Source organism: Pogona vitticeps, chromosome 1 (assembly GCF_051106095.1).
Source record: "Pogona vitticeps strain Pit_001003342236 chromosome 1, PviZW2.1, whole genome shotgun sequence".
NCBI classification, from domain to species: Eukaryota; Metazoa; Chordata; class Lepidosauria; order Squamata; family Agamidae; genus Pogona; species Pogona vitticeps.
In genome coordinates, this window is record NC_135783.1 from 209,127,686 (window position 1) to 209,150,940 (window position 23,255).

Here is a 23,255-nt window from a genome sequence, read left to right on the forward strand (position 1 = left end):
AGAGACTGGCGAAACGTTAGGAAGAAAAACCTTCGGAAGACGGCCAAACAGCCCCAAAAACCTACAACCACCATGTCCTTTAGTACCTTATGGCTCACTTATGTTAGCAGCAGGTTCAGTATGCTGGCCATCTCTTGCATAAGTACAGGTATGACTGTCTCCTATCTACCTCCTGCTCGTTATCATTCCTTACACCAAAAAACAGGGTTGGGGATGAACAATCTTTTCTTGTTTTCCCAACGGCCACTCGTTTTCTCCTTGCCCCACTGGAGAATATGCTAGGAATAGCATTGTCTTCAGGATAAATGAAACACAGGGCCTTCTTTACAGGTTCTCGGGTATAGGTTTGTGATGTTTCGCAGAGCAAGGCAGCATTCGCAAGCAACAGATCTAGAGTGTCAGGAAAAGGCTGCCAACTGGTTTTTTCATATGTGGTTGTTGTTTTATTTCCAAGGAAAGGGCCTGTGGGGTTTGGTTTCATGTGCCAAAATAACTTGGCCAACTTTGGGTATTCTGAATCTTGACCTGAGTGGGTGGATAGGAAGTGCCTTTGTTACTCTGCTTCAAGAAGCAAAATATTTTGGGCTAGACCTGTTTCTCACCAGTGTGATGTGTCTTCATTTCAGAAGTGGCTTTGCATTTCACAAGGGTTTCTGGCACATACGTTCTGTAACCAGCAGTGGACCTTTCACCTGTGTGTATCGAAGGAGGCTTACTTGCTCTGAAAACTTTAGGAATGCCCAAAAGTATGTATATCATTTACATATTTTTGTTATTCATTGGGGGCATTACAAAATATGCTCATGTATGCCATTCTTCATAATGGATACATTCTCAGCTCTGGGCATGGAAGAAATCAGTTCAAACACTGGTAAATGAGGAAATTGTGTACTGAAAAAATTATTGTGCCTGAAGCAGCCAACTTTGCATCCTGCTGACGCTTATAATTAAGTAAAACAAACAAACAAACAGATAATACAGTTAACAATCACAATTTCTCCCCAAGTCCACTTCTTCGGGAACTGTCCCTGATGGTGACTGTCAAACGGAAATGACATAGCATAACCTCAATGGCCAATTTTGTATCACTTCTCTTCATGCTAGGCATTGCCTAAGATACCCATATTTGTGCAAACTTTTTTTCGCTTCTTTATTTGGATGTACTCCATTCCTGCATTTAAAAAAAAAATCACCTAATTCACAGCTTGTTTCATGTCATAGAATCACTGGCGTTGTTCTGCCTCCTCCCACCTCCTCTTCACACCACACACTGTGAAAAGGTTTACACATAGCAGCCAAAATCCTATTGAGTTTTTATGTTGGTGCAATGCAATCGGTATGTCACCGAAGCTACCAACATGAATTTGACCCAACTCCGGGAGGCAGTGGAAGACAGGAGGGCCTGGCGTGCTCTGGTCCATGGGGTCACAAAGAGTCGGACATGACTAAACGACTAAACAACAACAACAATGCAATTGGTACAAATCTTGGTGATGAACTGCCACAATTTAGGGAGTCAGAGTAGGCATATGTGACTTGGTGTGCAACAGTAAATGTCCACACTAACTACTTATTGGCTGAAATTCAGTTGGTGCAACTCCACCTCATTGCCCAGCAATGTTAATATTTATTTAATTTAATAATTCACTGGATAGCTTGGTAGATTAAGACCTCTAACGGCAGAGCCAGAGGTTGGGAGCAATTCCCCACTGTGCTTCATTGACAGGAGCTGGAACTGATGATCCACAGGGTCCCTTCCAGCTCTGTGGTTCTAAGATGGTGATGATATCCCCCCCCCCCCACTTCAGGTTCTGAGATTTCTGGGGAATCTGTTTTACCCTGTGAAAGCCTTTCTGAGCTTCAGGATGACGGGAGGGGGATATTTAACATCTGAAAATTGCCACAGGTGAAGCTGCCACTGGATTGAGGCTGTTGTCAGTAGTCCAGTGCCATTTGTTTGTTTGTTTGTGTTTGCATGCTTGCTTGTTTATATACTGCCCCATTAGTGTGATTGGTACTATTCTGGGTGGTTTATAACAGCAGGTAAAACATACTGTACTAAGCAGTAAATACGCAATAATTAAAACATTGGTAGAATAGAACAAGAAGCACCAAAGACAATTTTCTGTATGATGGCAGGATTAGTAGTGTGCAGTATTAAAGGCTTCCCCAAGGCAAAAAGTGATCCATAGGGTGTTTAGGAATTTGAAAATAGGGGATAGTTTTAAGCTCAATTAAAATATTAATGTTACCTGGGGATGTATGGGGTGGAGTTCTGCAACAGCATTTAAGCCATTTTATAGCCACTCACCACAGAGGTTTCTACCAAATCTGGTATGTCAGTGTTTATAACTGTGATAGGATTTTTGCCAACATCACATCAACTGATTAAGAGGCAGCTAACTACACTGATTAGGATAACAATGAACAACTGGAGATCCCAAGGGCCAGAAATAGTCTAAATGGCTTTCCTTGTGGCTCCTGATCTTAAAAAGCTTTTTAACCACACATATTACTATGTATGTTGGCTTCTTTCAACACAGAGTTTCAGGAAAGATCAAGCTTTTGTTGCAGTTCAGATAAAGAGAAGACTGGCTGAAGAACCTGCCCCACTACTTGTGTCTTAAGCATAGCCTGCTTCTTCCGATGCATATATAACTTTAACAGACAATCATTTTTTAAACAAATAAGCGAAGAATGGAATGGAAATAAGGGAAGAATGGAAATGTGAAATTTAATAAGAAAAATGGAAAAAGTCCAGCATGGTCTTGACACTGTGACGATTTACTTGTAATTGTAATTATTTTCAGGGGATGTTTTATTTTTTTTCATGTGCAACAATCTACATTTATCAAATACAGTCCTGTCATCATCTTCTGGTTCCTGCACATGGGGGAGGGTGCAGTTTCACTTCACTGGGGCTTATTTTTGGGGTAGGGCTTATATTACGAGCATCTGGAAAAAACATACTATGGCTTATTTCCAGGTTAGGCCTTATTTTCTGGGAAACAGGGTAGTCACCTGCCAAAGACTGTTAATGATCACTAATAATCAATGGCTGTAATCTTATTATGCAGCATTATGCCATGCAATTATGGTGAAATCATACGATGTGGCCATTTGGGGGGAAATAAGAGTTTCCTATCCCCACTTTGCACCCCCCTGATTACAGGCATCTCTAAGGATTCTTCTCATCTTGGGGAAGCCACGGAACACAGAAGGGAACCACCAGCAGTTTTCAGTTATTAAAAGCTTCTCCCACATCCCAAGGTCAAAAGGGATCCCTAGAGAGTCTTGGAACCCAAGGTGGAGTTAGGAAAGCATAAATTAAAGATTAAAGTCCACAGCTGATGACATAATCAGCCTTTACATACGTAGAATTGTGCAACAGGATTCCAGCCAGTATACATGAATACTGTATGTTGTTGTTGTGTGCTCTCCAATTGCTTAATTAACATATTAGTAAAGTAAAAAGCAAAGGGACGTGGTGGCGCTGTTGGCTAAACCGCAGAAGCCTGTGCTGCAGGGTCAGAAGACCAAGCAGTCGTAAGTTCGAATCCACGCGACGGAGTGAGCTCCCGCCACTTGTCCCAGCTCCCGCCAACCTAGCGGTTCGAAAGCATGCAAATGCAAGTAGATAAATAGGGACCACCTCGGTGGGAAGGTAACCACGTTCCGTGTCTAAGTCGCACTGGCCATGTGACCATGGAAAATTGTCTTTGGACAAACGCTGGCTCTATGGCTTGGAAACGGGGATGAGCACCACCCCCTAGAGTCGAACACGACTGGACAAAAATTGTCAAGGGGAACCTTTACCTTTACCTTTACCTTTAAAAAGCAAAGTGTGCTGCTTATATACCATTCCATACTGCTCTCTCTGGGCAGTTTAGAACTTAATTATGCAGGCTACATATTGCCCCACATCATGAGCTGGATACTCAGTTTACTGACCACAGTGGTAAGGATGGAAGGCTGAGCCAAGCCCGAGACAATTTCCTAAGCCCAGTCTTCACTGCAGTACTGCAGTTTAGCCACTGTGCCATGAAGTTCAGTATACATTTTTGGGACAGACAGACAGACTAATAATCTGGATTTATTCAAAGCCCTTCGTATAGTTTTAGTTCTTAGCATGCTTCCACCTTAGCATACCCATTTGATTATTGATTTTGAGATATCCATGTGACAACCACTTTGACTGTTACTGGACTATAGTCATTCTAAAAACCCATCAGCAATGTAATTCTCACCTTCCTTTTCCCATCTGATGTGTCTCTACCCTTCCATCGTCTCCACCATGTATATAAACCTGTGGCCTTACTATTATTCTCCATGTGTCAGAGAAAATGGATTGTAATGCACGAAAGCTGACGCTGGAATAGATCCATTTGTCTCTAAGGTATCACGAATCTTCTATTTCTATTTTTGCTATATGACCTGGAGCAGACTAACATGGCCGCCTCATTGTAAACATCCCTACAAAGAACATCAAACTCAATTATATTTCTCAACTATTGTGCATTCTAGAAATCACAGTCTAGTGAATTAGCCTTCTTTTCTGGGTTTTTTTTAGATTGCATGGAAAAAAGCCAGGGAAAGGTTTTTGTTTTTGTTTTTGTCTACAGCTCCCAGAATCCCCAGACAGAATGGCCAGAACGCAACATTTCCAAGCTGTGCTTTGGACTCTGACTTTTGAGATACCCCTTTCTCACATTCACCTCCATTAAGACACAATACAAAAAGGGGATTTTAAAAAGATGGTGCTCTTGAAAGTGGATTTGATTACAATTTGTGGGTCTTTAGGAGGACTTAGATTGACAGAAAGACACTCATAATGAGACACACTTGATGCACAAAAAAGGAATAGGAACAAAAGAACTATCTGCTTGAATTAATACAAGGCCCCATCTAGTTTAAGGACATGAGAACAGCCTTACTGGCTCTAATCCAGAACTCTGTTCCCACCCTGGCCAATCAGATGCCTACGGGAAGCCCACAAGGGGGACAGAAGTGCAATAACACCCTCCCACTCGTGTTCTCCAACAACTGATACTCTGAAGCAGATTGGCTCTTTGATAATGGAAGTAAATATATAGCGATCATGATTAGCAGACATTGATAGCTTTATTCTCCACGAATAAATTGAATCCCCTTTGAAAGCTGTCCAGGTTTGTGGTGATCACTACAAGTTTGCAAGGGGGAAAAATTATAGCTTTAAACATGTGTTGTTTAAAAAAGTATCTCTGTTGAGGCAACCCCGAACCTCCTAGCATTCAGCTTCATCAGAAGACCCGTTGAATGACTCCAGGTTCTAGAATCATGAAGGACATTCACCTGTCAGTTTTTCCATACCATTCATCTTGCAGACCTCTCCCTCACCTATTTACTATTTTTCTGAGTTACAGAGTTTAAAACATTGTGAACTTTCATCATTTGGGAGCTGCTCCATATCTTGATCACTCTGGTTGCTGTTCTGTGCACCCTAATTTCTGTTTCTGTAGTGGCCAGCAGGTGTGGATTGCTCAGCCTGCATCTTTTACACATCCCATGTGTTCAATCCTGATTCTTTTACCTCCCATTAAAAAAAGAAACCATATAAAATTGCATTTAAACTGGATGCATGTCCCCTAATACAGTGGTGCCCCGCAAGACGATGTTCATTCATTCCGCAAAAATCGCTGTCTTGCAAAAACATTGTCTTGCAAAATGCGGTTCCCCATTGGAATGTATTGAAATCTATTTAATGCATTCCAATGGGTAAAAAATTGTTGTCTGCGACATAGGAAAACCGTTTTGCGAAGCGTGGACCCAGCTATCAAAATCACTGTCTTGCAAAAAACCGTCCCTAAAAAAAACGTTTTGCGAAGCGTGGACCCAGCTGTCAAAATCATCATCATGTGAAAAACAGTCCCGAAAAAAAAAGTCTTGCGAAGCATGGACTAAAACATTGTCTAGTGAAAATTGCCCATAGGGAAAACCATTTTGCGAAGCGCTATAGCGATCGCAAAAAAAGTCTTGCAAATTAACCGCTTTGCGAGGTAATCGTCTAGCAAGGCATCATTGTACATATTTCCCCCCAGTATACACATTTCTATACAGTCTTTGAGCTGAGAACCGTATGCAAAACTCAGAAAAGAACACCACCTAAAGGATAACTGTGTTCTGATTTGATCTGATTTGTGTACTGGTTAGTTGTCTTAAACTATTTTTATTTTATTTAATCAATTTCTAGACTCCACTGTATCTGGAAAAAAAATGAACTAGTTTACAATGAGAGTTTAAAAAAACTAAAATACCAAGTAAAAATCTCCAAATGAAGAAAGAAAATTAAAAAACAAGAACTTGAAACAATTTTTCAACAACACAACACAATGGCTGAAATTCTGTTGCTCAACATTGTGTGCTGCGCTACAGCAGGCCTGTTGAATCAGTGAGGATTTCTTGAGTCAAAGCAGTGTGCTGCCTATATACCACTTCATAGCGCTTAAAGCTCTCTCTGAACTTTATAAGTTTTATTGATTCAAATGAGCCTCCTCTAGCTGTAATTTACTACACTAAGCCATAGGATTTCACCCAATGTGTCAGCAGAAGCCGAGTGAAGAGATAAGTCTGTGACAAGTGACTCAGCCCAGTTGCTGCTTTCCAAATACAGGGAGGGGCATCTCAAAAGCTAAGGGGACATGGAGAAGGCTTGCTTCTGGGTCACCATCTGATGACAAGCAGGAGAACCTACTACAATATCAGTTAAAGCAGGCCACTGGATATGGCGAAGGCGTAGGGATCTCTCTCCCTTTCCTCTCCCATTGCCTTACCTACTGCAGCCCTGCGGCCAGTTTCACTACCAGCCTGGTATGGGGAAAGGGTTTTAAAAGCTTTTGGGTAGCTGATTGGCTCAGAAGGAGACCTATTGTACTTCCCAAGTTGGCAGGGTTGGTGGTGGAATAGCTCAGCTTATTTCTCCCTCAATTTCATGAGAGGAAGAGCTTGTACCTTTCTTATTTATTATATTCCCTCTCCTCTATAAACATGCACCTTCTGAAATGCAGCAGAAAGAACTGTAAAGAACATTCTTAACAGAGCTTTGGCGTAATTTAAATTGTTTCATTCCCACTCCCCTTTCTACTGCTGTGTTTGCAGCTTAACCCATACTGTATTTTGCACCTTTCCACTACGGCAGCGTAATGAGAAAAAAAATCCTGTGCTCCTTTGCTGGGAGTCAGCTTCAGGGAAATAAGCGAGGTTATTTTTTGGGAAGACACATTCAGAATCCTGCTGTGAGTTGCCACAGTTTAACCATCTATTCACTAAACCCGCAAAACGTCCTTTCCAGGGAGTTCAACCCATATTCCTTCCACGGGAACTCTGCACATCCTCAGTTATCACAATATCTGAATGGGGCCATATGGTTGAGGTCTCTGGCTGTAGGTAGAGCCAGGGGTTGGGAGTTCGATTCTCCACTGTGCCTCCCTGAGAGAGGCTGGAATCCCTGATCCACAAGGTCCCTTTTAGCTCTGCAAGCCTAAGATAAAATTATATCTGGCAGGAGGGGAGAAGAGAAGGACGTGTATAGAGCCTCCTAGGGGGATTTTCCCTTCCTGCCCTTGGGAATCCCAGGGACGATGGAACTTTCGATTGTGCAAAACATTACTTCAGAAAAGTACCTTTGAGCCCAGCCGTCCTTATCCCTACCCCTAAAACAGTTACAGCTGCTACCAGTTTGATGAATGTGATCAAGATCCCCTGAGGGGTATGCTCCCTTATGCTCTACACTAGGGTGGCTGACAGCAGCAAACTTTCCTCGGCAGAGCCACGAAGCGGGGGGGGGGGGCGCAAACCCCCTTGGGAGACGGTCGAGCCTGGCGCCGAGGAAGCACAAAGCAGGCTCGCGGCTAAAAAGCAGCTCCGTTTCGTGGCCCTCGACGCTTTCGTAACGCGGGCCCCGAAGCCCGGCTCCAAGCAGGGAGGGCACCGTGTAGGGCTCGCTCGCTGGGCAGCGTGGCTAGTCCGAGCTTTGGTTGGCCACGGCAGCGCTCTGTAGAGCCCGAGCCACGCGTGGGCCCGAGCTCCCCTCCGGGAGAGGAGGGGAGGGGAGGCGAAGGCGGGCAGACCGGGAGCGCTCTCTCCACACACGCGCCAACCCTTGGCTTCCTTCGCCGCCGCGGCGCAAGTTCCACCGGTGGAGCTGCGCCCGCCCACGTTCGCAAGGAGGCGCCTCGCGTGTCTCCGCCGCGCCTGAGGGGTTTTGCGGGCCCACGTCTCAGCTGTTCCCCTCACCGCCGCGAGAGCAGCTGGGTGACCCTCGCCCGCCCCTCGCCTCTGCCCTCGCCTCCCCGGCCTCCGGGCTCCTCGCCACAGGCTCCTGCCCCTGCCCGCCCCTCCGGACTCCTCCCTCTGTGCCCGCCTGCTCGGGTTCCCGTGCCTGTCGTGGCGGCCCCGGCCCGCCGAGAAAGGTGGGCCACCGCCAGGAGTTTGCCCCCGGCCCCTCCTCCTCCGCCTCCTCGGCCAGAGCACTTCGCTAATGGTTAACTTCTAGGCGCTGCGGCTGGCGGTGGACGACGGAGCGCCCGCGACCCAAGTCTCCGTCCGCCGAAAGCGGAGGCGCTTCCCACGGCGGCTGCTGCTGCTGCTGCTGCTGCTGCTGCTGCTGCTGCTGCTGCCGCCGCCGCCGCCTCGGCTTGTTGGACGCCCAGAGCTCCCGCCATGAAGGTTAGTCGGACCCGCCCGGGCCCCATCCTGCTCAGGTCGCGGCCGCTTCCCTTACGCGCCTCGCGTGGGTCGCCCGGAGGTGCAGCTCACGGGCCAAAGGGGTGACGCACGTGAGGACTGACACACACGTGTGCCAGGGCCCGGGGCTCCATTTCACTTCTCGTCCACACACCTCCCGCGAAAACCCTTTTTTTCCCCGAGGCGCGCTCTACCCGGGGGTATAGCCCTCTCTCCCCCCCCCCCGCGACGAAAACGCAACATTTAAGCTGTGACTTGTTAAGGCTGAGCTGCTGCACCTCCTCCTTTCGCTGCTGCAATTCAGACCTGTCGCCTCGCGTTGGAATGGAACTTGGGCTGGGTAGTCAGGTTTTAGGGGAGGGTTTTTTATGACATGTCATGTTTTTTCTGCAGCCAGTGTTTGAACTTATAAGTCGTCTTGGACATGTTTATGTGCAATATGGTGGAAAAGGCCAGATTACTCCTAAACGTGTTTAAACTTCCTTGTGGGTTCAAGTAGAGGTTACAGAGAAAGTGTGAAGTGACATAGAAATCCTCCCCCTTTTCCTGAGCTGGGAAACATGCCAGGTGATGGTGGTCTCTCTCTCTCTCTCTCTCTCTCTCTCTCTCTCTCTCTGTGTATTATCTAATAGATAATTGATTGGGGGTGGGATAATCAAAATTAAGTGAGCATGTACAGAGTACAACTCTTGACTGCCAAATATCCTAAGATGGCCTTATTTGCACATCTGGAAATATAGAGATGGGCTTTTTGACCCGCATGAATACTTTAAGAAGAAATCAGATCAGCAGTAAATTTCAAAGATACTTATTGACATACACTGATATCAAACCCCTCCTCAGATTATTTTCAGGTAATAATAATAAATCTTAGAACTGCAGAACTGGAATGGACCTTATGGATCATCGAGCCAAACCTCTGTCGAGGCACTGTGAGGAATCAAACTCTCAACCTTAGGCTCTTCGGCCAGAGACCCAAACTGCACCTTTTAAAAAAAACCCTAGAATTTAGTGATTCTGTCATCTGCAGCATGTGCAATTTGTGAAAATAACAGTGTTGTTGGGTAGGACCATATTGTCCAGCATATTTCCCCCCCAAGAGTAGCTAGCCAGATGCCACTGGAGTCTAGCAAGCAGAGAAGAAGAAAAAAAAACACCCTTTATTGTTTTTTGCAAGTGTTAAGAGGCACATTGCTTCTTGGGCATAGTACACTGATAATCCGGGATATAATACAAAAATGAAGCTTCATAGCCAGAATCTTGTTGATGTTCATGTAAAGCAGTGGTTCTTAAGCTTTGTTACTCGGATGTTTTTGAACTGCAACTTCCAGAAACCCCAGCCAGCACAGTTGGTGGTGAAGGCTTCTGGGAGTTGCAGTCCAAAACTCCTGAGTAAGCCAAGGTTAAGAACCAGTGATGTAAAGCATGCATAACTTGCTGCAGCAAATTCACAAATTACTGGGGCGTATCTCATTTGCACAGTCAGATGTTTGACTAGACGTGTGACCAAGACTCATCCTCTGCCAATCTACCTTTGTGCAAGTTTCATATGCATTTAATATCTAATGCACAGCCTATGCAAAATCATGTGCACCCAAGGCTACTGAGATCATTAGGCCTAGGCATGCCTGGTTTTATACTGGACGGTGCTGTTTTGCTCCAGTCGTTTTGGACATTTTGACTCTTAATTGAGGATGAGCAGGCTGAGAACAAGGAGCCATCTAAACTTGTATAGTAGGGATGGGTAACTGCAGTCTTCCAGATATTGTTGACTACAGTTCCTGTCACCCCATCATAAACTATGCTGGATAAGCAGTAGTAATGGTGACCCTTTTCAGGGGTTTCCAGGTACAGAGTACTCAGAAGTGGTTTTCCATTCCCTTCTTCTTGGGGGGTGCCCAAGGCCACAGAGGCTGGCTGTACCCACAGGAGGCACAGTGGGGAGTCAAACTCCCAACTCTGGCTGTGTGGCCAGAAATCAAAACCACGGAGCTATCCCGGTTATGCTAGACAGGTTGATGGGAACTGCAGTCCAACGATATCTGGAGGGCCACAATTGTCAACCCTTGCTCAAAGATTTTAAGCTCTGTTTTAAAATGGCAGCGATTCCTATAGAGTGGTTTGTGACTTATACAGAAATGTAAGTGGATTGAACACAGGAAGCTATTCACAGTTTGTAAGGCCTCAATACATACTCCTTGTGAGAAACTGTATATTAAATTACATTGTATTAATTATATGTGGATTTAAAACACACAGCTGTGATGTACTACATGACAACTCAGATCAACATTTACAGTAGTTAATTAAAGCAAAACACAAAGAGGCCATGAAGGAAACCAACAAAATGGTAGCCAATAGTTACAGAAGGAAGCGGAGGATAGTGACCTTTATTGGCAAGAGACTTGTGTTTGGTTTTGTGCTATTCGAGGGACAGGCAGTTTGTCTTACAGACCTACAGATGCTGTTGAATCTTGAATCCCATGATCCCTCACAATCCGCTGTGCTTGGTAGGGCCAGTGAGAGGTTTCACCCAGCAACATCTAGAGGCCATGACATGCCTCATCCCTGTGATGTTCTGTGAAAAAAAAAAAGGACTCACTTAAACTACCATTTTCTATCCTTTGATCAGTCTTGCCAGACTTTAACCTGGTTTCCCTCCAGTTTTTTTCTGGAATATATATATTTTTAAAAAGTGTGCTGCTTATATACTGCCCCATAGTGCTTAAAGCACTCTCTGGACAGTTTACAGTTTAATTATGCAGGCTATACATTGCCCCCTCCCCCTGTGAGCTGGGCACTCACTTTACCAACCTCAGAAGGACAGAAAGCTGAGTCAGCCTTGAGCTGGTTACCTGGGCCCAGGTAATTCCAATTCAGGTTGTGAGCAGAGGTTTCACTGCAGTGCTGCAGTTTAACCACCTTATCCTGAGGCTCCTTGGTTTTTTGCATGCTCGCAAAGAGAGGTGGCAAATATGTGCCCCCCCTGAAGTTATTGCACTACAACTCCCATCAGTTCTAGTCAGCATAGCCAATGGTAAGGGATCAAACTGGAGTGCATAGATAATAAATAAATTTATTAGATAGATAAGAAATAAATGTATTAGATAGATACAGTAATTCATTTATTCATCCAGCTCGTGGACTCCCATGGGCTGGATGAACGTTGCAGAGCTATAATGCTCTCAAGTATAAATGCTAACTATATTTTGGCATCAATTCTGAAGAAGCATTAGATAGGCTTATATTCGCGAAGGCTTTCACTGCCGGGATCTAATGGTTGTTGTGGGTTTTTCGGGCTCTTTGGCCATGTTCTGAAGGTTGTTCTTCCTGACGTTTCACCAGTCTCTGTGGCCGGCATCTTCAGAGGACAGCAACCTCTGAAGATGCTGGCCACAGAGACTGGCGAAACGTCAGGAAGAACAACCTTCAGAACACGGCCAAAGAGCCTGAAAAACCCAGAACAATCATTAGATAGGCCTTTGGTCTGATTCAGGAGATTCTTACATGCTTCTAATTGGTCTGATTCCAGTGATGTTCTTACATGCTTCTAATTTGTTTGTTTATTTATTTGTTTTCAGACCATATGGAAGTATTTGCTTGGATTTCTTGGGGTTGCTGTTCTCATTACAGCCATAGTTGTTCCTGTTGTTTTGTTGACAAACACAGGTAGGTTTGCAGTGTTCATCATTTCATAATAGGCATGACGGTCAGGAAGTCAAACCCCCATCGTCCCTCCTGGGGGGGAGAGAGGTCAGCTGAGATAACATGGAACATGTATGGCTCTTGGGGTTATATGCCTTGCCACCTGCATGCTATTGGGAAGCTGCATGATCCCGGCACACCATCAAAAGAAGGGACTGGTAAACCTCTTTGAGAAGTTTATACCTAGAAAACCCCATGCGAGTCACCTTAACTCAGAAATGATGTGATGGCACAAAGTTAATTAAAAGGCAGTAGTAATTTGGAAAGCTATTTCTCCAGCTCCCTACAACTGGAGCAGAAACCTTCCTACTACTTTTAAGAGACATCATAATGCATTTTATTTGGCATTAGGTGAATGTACAACTAGGAAGTTAATAGTGCTGCTAATTAACCCCTAGAGCATGTTTGTTCTGAAGTCCAAACTACACATGACACTGTTAGATCTCATTGAGTTGAAAGGTGTGCCCTACTCATATACAGTAAAAAGAAGAGGCAGCATTTTTTTTTTACTGCAACACAAGTGAGATGTACAGAATGTTCCCATGCCTACAGTTGATTGTGCTAGGTCTTTTTATTCTGATCCTAGCTGCAAAATACTTCTCAGGAGGGTAGGTCAAAACCCTTGGAAAGAGGATTGTAGGGGCATAGCTGATGAATAGAGGGAAACGTTCATGACTTCTCACCTATGTGCCCTTCTAAATGTTAGAAATGTATCCCTCCACTTCTCCCCCCTGTGACAACCCCAGACCTACTGGGATATGCCACAGTTTCACTAAGCTGCCACCAACCATTCCCTGTAAGGAGTCACACAGACCAGGAATGGATTTTTAACAAATAAAGGAATAAGGTTTATTTAAACAACACACAGGGAAAATAAAATGATCAAGTGAATAAGATACAGTAACATGGCTTAGTCTCAATCATACATACACACAGTTTGGTTCACACAGAACACTCTTAACTTGAAGCACAGACCCTGAACCTATCAGTTCTGGCTAACCATACAGACACCTGAACCTATCAGGTTGGTACTGACTGACACACAGTAGTACCCTGTCTGACACACAGACTCCCACTCAAGCTTCTTCTCTCAGCTCTTCTCCAGCTTCTCCAGCTTCTCCACACAGGATCCCCATATATATACAGTACAGCCCCTCCTCCTGATGTCCCGCCTTCCACTCCCCATAGGATGGAACTTTCCCTCCAAACCCATGACAGACAGGTAACATCAGTGCTGTATGTAACACCCCCCCCCCCAGAAGATTAGGACAAGTCCTTCTTTCAACTCAATTAAACACAATTCATGCTGTGGTCATACCAGCAAAATGTTTCTGAGTTACTCCTTGTGAATTTAATGCTGGGGGGGGGGGGTCCAGACAATGCACGGCCATGATTGAGTCTTCTGTTCCCCCTCGGTGCTATCTGTGCATTAAAACTAGCCTGATGGGAGGCTACTACAACTCTCTTTCCATGCAGCATACTCTGTGGACTTCCCTTTCTGCAAATTGCATTTGAGATTAGATTTGCAAAAATACAAAATATCTCTTCTGTTCAAATTACATGAATTGTGGGCAATAAACTTACTGGAATGTATGGGCTCCGTATGTTTTTAAAATATGTCAGTCTGCCTTGCTGTCAGTGCACTTTGTAAAAGAATCAATGAACCGTATCTTGAACTTCATAAAGATTAAGCATCAATGGACTAATTTTAAATGTTTCCTGTAAACTGTATTTCAAATACACCTATTGAAATAATTGGTCACAAGAAACTTAAAAGCCACTGGTTATGATGGGATTATTCTAACTCTAGATCCAGCGCTTCTTTTCTATGCTTTTGAACAGCTTCTTTGCTTATTGTTTGTGCTTGTCACGATAAGCTGTCTCACACAGTAGTGAATGAAAACTGAAAGGCAGAGACAGTTTTTACTCTGTAGGGATAGAAAAATTATATATGTATATGGTGTTTTAAAGGAAACAGTTACAACAGTGTTTTAGAAACAATTCCTTAATTCCATTTTTAAAGGATAAAATGTTTCCATATGAAGAAATGAAAGTAGAGGGAAACTTTGAGATTGTTATACAGTATTTAGAGCACAGCCGTCTTAAGATGAGCCTGTTAGCCTGTTCATATGGTTTCACTTACTGGCTATGGGGCTAGAAATTTTGCAATAGCAGGACCATCAAGGTCCCCTTGTACATGTTGATAGCTTCCACATTTCCAGCACTGACTGTGCAGTGCTATTCATTATGCTGCTACAAGCTTAATTTTTTAACAGTTATATACTTCACCTTCCTTTTTGAAAAGTCAAGGCAGATAATAACAGCTTTGAATGTACAGTTAGAAAATTAATAGTGCTGCTAACTAGCTACCGGAAACCATTGCTTCTAAACACTAAATTAGTTGGGGCAGTGCATGGTGTGCGGATTCAAGCACAGATGCATCTTGATTATGGCGAAAAAAGGAAGTGAGGTTTTTTTTGTACATAAAGGGTTGAAAAAGATTTATTTAAATAATTGCCATGAGCTTCACATTCATCTAGTGCTGTACTCTGAGACTCCGTAGCATTTATGTTAGTTGCAAATGTAGGTGTTGAGGTGATTTCTTAATCAAAGAGCTGTTTCAATTAAATTTCTGTTGTACCAACATCTGGAGTCAGAATATTTAATTTCAATACACCATAAGATATGTTGGTGTCTTCCCTGAACATCTTTATATAATAGGAGAAACATAGTATGTACTCACAGGTAATTACTTTTCACATTACACAAATAGATAGTTATTTGCATATTTAGAGGTAACCCCCTAGAGTGGACGAGTCGCCCAGATAGGCGGGGTATAAATCAAAATCAAAATCAAAATCAAAATCAAAATCAAAATCAAAATCAAAATAATAATAATAATAATAATAATAATAATAATAATAATAATAATAATAATAATAATAATAATAATAATAATGATGATGATGATGATGATGATGATGATTATAATGATAATGATGATGATGATGATGATGATGATGATGATAATAATAATAATAATAATAATAATAATAATAATAATAATAATAATAATAATAATAATAATAATAATAATAATAATAATAATAATAATAATAATAGTCATCATCCAGGGGATGCCAGAGTTGAAGCTAAAGAACTGGAAAATAAGGAAAACTAACAACGCACAAAGACCTGGCAACCGAAACATCTCACTTGTGAATAAAACACACTTCAGTGGTCCCCATGGTTATTGGGGCTTTGGGAACAATATCAAGAAATTTCACACAGTATGATAAGCAGTTGCAGATCTCAGAAATAACACCATCAGAGCTACAACAAATTGCAATATTAGGAACAGCATACATACTGCTTGTAATGAGTAGTTGTAGATCTCAGAAATCACACCATCAGAGGTCCAAAAAAATTGGCAATATTGGGAACAGCGTACATACTGCACTGATATTTAACAGATACTTAGGTTTTTGCTTAAAACTTCTGTTTGTTATATAATACCAGTAAATAGTTTTATAATTTTCGTTGACTATGCTTAGAGTTTTTGAATAATAATTAGACATAGGGAAGAAAAAATTGCGATATTCAGCAGGGTTATAGGAAGAGCAGAGAAGGGGGGTCCCAAGCGATCCCTGAGCCCCGCTGTCTTTGTAAAGACAGTGTGGCTGGGAGGTTGCTTGGATCCCGTTTGGATCCCTTCCTTCCTCTTCGTATGCCCGCATGGCATAGGAAGGCTGTGGGGGCCTGTTTTTTTAAAAAAGATAGCCCTATGGGCTGTCATGGGGGGATGTGGTGGCGATGGGGACGTGGTGGCGCTGTGGGCTAAACCGCAGAAGCCTGTGCTGCAGGGTCAGAAGACCAAGCAGTCGTAAGATCGAATCCACGCGACGGAGTGAGCGCCCGTCGCTTGTCCCAGCTCCCGCCAACCTAGCGGTTCGAAAGCATGCAAATGCAAGTAGATAAATAGGGACCACCTTGGTGGGAAGGTAACCGCGTTCCGTGTCTAAGTCGCACTGGCCATGTGACCACGGAAGATTGTCTTCGGACAAAAACGCTGGCTCTAAGGCTTGGAAACGGGGATGAGCACCGCCCCCTAGAGTCGAACACGACTGGACAAAAATTGTCAAGGGGAACCTTTACCTTTACCTATGGGCTGTCTATAAATTAAGAAAATGACTGGATGTTTTGTCAGGCCACTGGGGGGCAATTCATGGTTTTGCCGCTTTGTCCCCATATAGAACAATAACAATGCAATGGAATGGTTTTACATGGGTTTTTTGTTTGTTTGAAAGAGTCAGTTTATGTAACATGAACACCACAAATGTCCGAGTAGGCCATGCTATGAAAATGTTTGTGAAAGAAATGCATCTACTGAACCATGTTTCAAGGAAAATATGTACAACTCTGATCTTCTGATTGGCTTTAGGAATCAACAGCAGGTATGGAAGAGAAAAAGAATCAGTGTGTGGCCAAGCAGTGTGTTGCAAAAGACAACAACAGCGTCCATACTGGGCTCAGCGTTTTAAGCCCTGCATAATCATGATTAAAGCATGAGGGGGGAAAAAACACTGTCAGGCAGAGTAAGCTATCTCTGCCTCCTCCATGGTTGCTTTCATCATCAAAAAGTGACTCTCTGAAGAGAAAGCTGCTGTTTTGTGCATGTAGACTTTCCTCATGAGCCGTAACACGCACGTACACATGCATGTACACACAGACAAACAAAACACACACAAACACACACATCATTGGGTTTCTGTGGAACTCTCCTGCAGTTTGCCTTCCCCTCTGGGACAAGTTTTCATATGACGCATAAAGATCTTTTCACTCTTGTTGTGTTATTTCGGAAATTGTAAATAGCTTATCTGGGAGTAATTTCTCATTGTATTCTGTACATTTTTCAGTGTTGCAATTCCCCCCCCCCCAAAAAAAAACGGTTTTATATAATTTTGTGAAGATATGGACCTATTTGCAACTGAAGTAATTTAACAAAATAATAAATAATGAAGTGTGATATAGACCCCATAGAAAGGGTGTATATTACGCTCCTAATCTATACAACATCCTTCTAACCATTGATAGAATAAGTCCCATGTTTGATAATAATGTGTGTAGTAGTTGTTTTACAATGATTATAAGCTGTACCCTGGTGGCACGATGTTAAATCAGTATGGATGGATTTATATAATAAAAAGAAAAAAAAGAAAGGGTGTACTGTATATTGGTTTATTTTAGGGATATATACTTTTAAAGGCAAGACCCTGTACTGAAAAGCTGCACAGAACTCATGACCTGATTATCAGAATGGACTTTGATCCTGCTTAAAGCTTGAAATTACTTCAACATTCTTAACCATTATTTAATGAGGAGCGCTGGACCAGTGTTCACATGGTGAAGGAAGTTTATTTCTGGACAGTTTACAATCCAAAGAGATACAAACAATATAACATAATAAGACAAAAAATAAATCATGAAGATAAAAAACAGATAACTGAACTGATCAAAATACAATTCATACATCTGACATAAAAAGTTGTTTATTAAGATCACAGAAAGGTGTTCAGAATTAACTGGACTACGCATACTTATTCACATTATTACTAGTAAATTTCACGTACACGTGCACTCAGCATCATTTTCCTCTCTTGGCTCCTCAGTGGGTGAGTTGGAAGTGGTTCCAGACAAGGATTTTACGACGCCACAGCCTTGCCTCACCCACTGGACTTAATGGGGATTGCAGATATATGCTTTTCCTCTAGGACTCCCATCACCTTGTCATCTTTTTTTGTTGGATAGAGAGTTTTGTTTGTACTGAAAACTCGTGTGAGAATTCCAGTAAAATGCAGAGGAAGAAGTGCCAGCCGGTTTGGGCAGAATTAGCTAGAAGTTCCCCTTTTAATACTGTACCCGCCCCTCACCAAACACTAGCACTTAAAATAACATTCAGGAGGCCTTTTTGTACAAAAGAAAGAAATCTATATTCTACTCACGTAGATAAGCATTCAGAAGGTTTCAGGCAGATACAGAAAGAGAAAAGTAGCAAAACAATGTTCTTCTCCTTGGCCCACGTGGCTGGAAAGGTCTCCAGGCTCAAAGAGCCGGGGTGGAGGTGTTACATCTTGAAAAGCGTGTGCAGGAATGGTGGCCAACAATGGAGGTCAAACACCTCATGGCCAGGAGGGCCGGAAACAGAGGTGGAGCTACCCTAGCCCCACAACAACAAACTCCCTCTAATTGGTCAGCATGCAAACAAACAAGCAAACAAGTTAGTTTGTGTTGCAGGCCCTTCCCCTTTGAAATTTACATCTAGATTGCTTGACCACCCAACATTTTTTCCCTTCCATTTTCGTCATCTTTTTTTTTCATTTTTCTTCTTGTGGAATATCTGTTCAGGAAAGAAAGACTGAATGGCTGTATATTATCTAATGCAGTGGTCCCCAACCTTGGGCCTCCAGATGTTCTTGGACTACAACTCCCAGAAGCCTTCACCAGCACCTCTGCTAGCCAGGATTTCTGGGATTTGAAGTCCAAGAACATCTGGAGGCCCAAGGTTGGGGACCATTGATCTAATGCATGCAGCTCTTGGTGTGGAAACTCCCGGGACACTCTTTGTTTTAGTTTCATGGTGTTTTGTAAACCAAATGTCATGGGAGGTGTCGAAATATTGCGCGACTATGCCTTTTGCCTTGGGTGCTGTGGGCTGGCAGTCCAAAGGAACAGCTAGTAGAAAGATGTCGTTGGGCTTGTGTGCAATGGGCTGCTAGACTGAGAGAGAGCCTCACTCACCCATTACAGTGGTCAGAATCTGGAGCTCATTACAGTTCATGTACAGTTTCAAAAAATTAGTTGGGAGGCATGACATATTTACCACAGAAGTTGTGTTACCTCTGAAATTAAAGTTTGGAATCTCCGGCGAAGACCGGCAGGCTAAGACGCCAGTACAAAGTTAATATTTATTGAAAAGTACAGCTGGACCATTCCTCTTAAAAGCAGAGGACTGGCCTCAAATATCAGGAGAAGAGATATTTTACAACATTTCTAGACAAAGAGCCATAAAGTAACATATTCCTTATTGGTTCCCTGAACCCCAAGTTTGGATCCTGTTTCTAATTGGACCAAAAATGCCAATTAACTCCAACCATTGGTTATAAGTGAATATCCGTTGTGCCCCCATGTTCCCTTGACCTAAGGTCAGAATGTACCCTGGGTGTGCAAAAATGTTGCCTGAATGTCTGAAAATATTTTTTCTATTTCTCTTATCTCATTAAGATGTTGATACAGTATTACTCTTTTCCTGGGCCCAGTATATGGCCTTCAGTGGTGTCAAAATATCTATAGCAGTCTTCCTCCCTATGCATACCAAAGGCCAAAGGGGATTTAGAGAGGGCTGTAAATAAGCCATTTGTCTCCAAAATTGCCCATTTCATGAAGGGTAGAACCGCTAATGTTATTACAAGTGGGGCCTGTATGCTATCTCACTGGGATGTTGATTGGGGTGTTGATTTCTCTTATTGCTGGTCTGGATCAAGGTAATTGTGGTATGCAGGAATGCAGGAAGATGTTCTAAGACTACAAGAGCTAGTTACAGGAGCTAGTTAAAGACCTTGTTAAAGAAATCATGCCCTTATAAATGATACGATTATACTGATTCAGATACAAGGGTTACAAGGTATTTTGGTTACATATTACAGAGTCCATGCAATGCTTAAAACCTTTTACAGAGAAATCTAATATCCTTAAACAATAACTACACATAATTAAACATAATATCTCCTGTTAAAATGAAGTTTCATCCTGTCCCCCTAACAGTTGTTTGCTTATAGTCTGTGTACTAGAAAGGGTAAAGGAAATCGCTTTATTCCAAATGAGACCACTGAATCAGTCTAGCTTAGTGTTTCCTGTCACAGTTGGCAACTGCCCCCTAGGTTTTCAGAGAGGAGTCTTTCCCAGGCAAACCACATTTCTGTTGGGCTGGGAAAGACTCTTTCTCTGAACATTAAACTTCTCAGCAGGGAAAGCCAAAGCTCCATACAGTAGAATTGTCCCTCTGCCAAGCAACCTACCCTTGCATGCGTTTCTACATGAGTCAGTGATCTAGGTGTGTGCCTTCTGATTAGAAGGAAAGGAAGCCCAGAGTTGCACCATAGATCTGACAAGCTTTCCAAGGATACAGCAGAATAAATTTATTGGGGACTGATTGGAGTCATGCAGGGACAAAAATATGAACAGTGAAATCTTAGCACATACATCCAGAAGTGGATCCCACCGAATGCGTTGGGGTTGACTCCCATGGAAATGTGGACAGTGTTTACGGACTCTCCACCCCTGCATAGTACATTGCCAAGGGGTTCCGATTAGTTTGACTTGCTAAATTTGCCTTTGTTTCAATAGCAGTTTCTTTGTTGCTGGTGGGGTTTTTTAATTATTAAAAAAAACTGCTGTAAGCTGTTTGACTCTAAAGGTAAAGGTTCAGTCGTGTCCAACTTTAGGGGGTGGTGCTCATCCTGTTTTCAAGCCGTAGAGCCAGCACTTGTCCGAAGACAGTTTCCGTTACCACGTGGCCTGCTTGACTAGGGAACACAGTTTTACCTTCCCACTGAGGTGGTACCTATTTATCTACTCACATTTGCATGCTTTCAAACTGCTGGGTTGGCGAGAAAATTGTGTGGATTCGATCTTACGACTGCTGGTCTTCTGACCGTGCAGCACAGGGTTCTGCGGTTTAGCCCACAACGCCACCACTTCCCTATGTCTGACTCTAAAGGACTGCAAGTATAGGAAAGAAGCAAAATGTAAAATATGAAGAAGGCAGACGTGATACAAATAAAGTGCCGTAATAAGAAGGTGCAAGACAGGGTGGTGAACATATGGCCCCAACCCTCCTGGGTTTTAGGAGGTAACTGAAGACCTGCTTTTCAAGCTTCTCTCCAAGGTGTGGAGCTGTGCAAGCAACGCCACCCGCACTACCTGCACAGGGTTCCTCCTCCTCCTCTTCAATAGTTTCCAATCCCTTTGTTTCTGGTCAGGGTGGACCCTGCATGGGGGAGGAGTGGAGTCATGGGTATGAGGGGGCGGAGCCCCACCCAGCAGGGCTGAAAAATGGGAGAGAACGTTGCTGGTTGTTTCCCCAAAGCCTTTCAATAGTCTGCCCCTAAATAAGTAATTTTATGTAATCCCTTTTACCACCACCAGCCTGGCATTCATTTTCACTATTTTATTGTTATTGTGGCGGTGGTTATTATTATTTATGATTTTGTGTTTTCAGTTAACCAGAAAACACAGAGTAGTAGCCTGGCTACCAGTCAGGTGGGAGAAAAATGTAAATAAAGAAAGAAATGAATAAATAAATGATAGCAATGCTTACAAAAATAATTAAATAATTTTAAAAAACCAGATATGCAAATCAACTTATTTTGGCGACACCCTTCGCTCTAGAGCCCTTCCTTTAAGGGAGTGTGGCCTAGATCTAAATAAAGTCTTGCCTAAGATTCCCCCTATGTAAAAGCTAGGTGACATGGTACCCTTCAAAGGTTTTTCACCGAAATTCCCACCATTTCTGACCCTGCCTCACACTAGATAGATCTTCTGGAACCTACAATCTGGAGGGCACTAAATTAATAAATGCAGTAGCATTTCCCAGTTAATCTATTTTAAGTGGAGATTCTGTTGTGTGATCCAGGAGCGTTCCACATCATATGCAAAGTTTCTATGGTACCGTTCTTTCTCCCTATTATAGAAAGTCGCCTTATGGTGAATTATATGCTGAGTGAACTAGTGAATGAACTAATAGTCTTGCAGGTGTCATTGCAAACTAATACTGGCTTGGTAAAGTCACAGGTGCTTAATAACATCTTACATCACCAAATTCACATACAAGATCAGTAAAATATAATTTAGAGCTTCAGATTATGAGGGATCTCTAAATATAAAAAATAAAATAATTTTAAATGATAAAATAAAATGAAATATTTTGTAAAATAATGCTTATATTTTTGGATAATCCTGTGGCCCTCTTAAATTAGATATTTTTTAAGCCACAGCATATCTTAGTTCAGTTGCACAGAGTTCTCATTCTGCAAAAGTAGACGACTTGCTTGAAGATAAGCAACTGTCCTTTTCAGATTTGGGTTCATCCAAAGATACTGTTGTGTCCATTTGTTCTGAATGGTCATGGGATTTTTCTTGTAGATTTACAGTAAATAGTTCACCCGTCTTTGTATCCATACATGGGCAAGGTATTTTTTGCTGGATGATTTAGGATGGACTAAATTGTCACATACTGCTCGTTCACACACCCGGAATTGCTCTTTTATGTCTCAGACACAGATTGTCCTTCTCTTTTGATTGTTTTCGCTGCCTCCTCTGTGCTTATTTCACGTTTCCTTCCTTTCCTTCCTTGTTTTACCCATCCATGGAGAGTAGATAAGTAGAGACTGACCAGTAGAAAAATGTCCATAAAGAAATGTTATCACATGGCACATGCCCATAAAGTTCACAGATCAGCAGGGAACAGTGCAGTACTACGGTCTACATTATTAGATCCTGCACTGGAAGAAATCAGAACAGAACAGAACAGAAATACACCACTACCAGTGGTGGTGTCAAAATATATGGAAAGCAAAGCATTTTGTTTTGTTGTGACTTCGTTGACATTAGTTTTAGCCCTGCTTTGTTGGAACATTGGGATGCATTACCAGAAAAGTTGTAGCATACTTGACTAACGTGGATGAGTTTTGTTGCACTGCCTGGATACAGACTACAACATAGAGAAAAGTATATCTCTTGGAATAATCACACATATCTGTATGGTACGCTCC

General features: G+C 42.7%; 1 protein-coding gene across 1 annotated transcript in view; it reads left to right on the top strand.

Annotated features, from left to right (window-relative positions):
* The first annotated feature begins 8,523 nt into the window (after nt 1–8,523).
* The window catches only part of DPP4 (dipeptidyl peptidase 4), a 71,869-nt gene continuing 57,137 nt past the window's right edge, over nt 8,524–23,255 (top strand). Inside the window, exons 1-2 of the mRNA XM_020798351.3 lie at nt 8,524–8,703; nt 12,303–12,390. Coding sequence (XP_020654010.3) covers nt 8,698–8,703; nt 12,303–12,390 — 94 coding nt within the window. The 5' untranslated portion in view covers nt 8,524–8,697. The remainder of the gene's footprint in view (nt 8,704–12,302; nt 12,391–23,255) is intronic.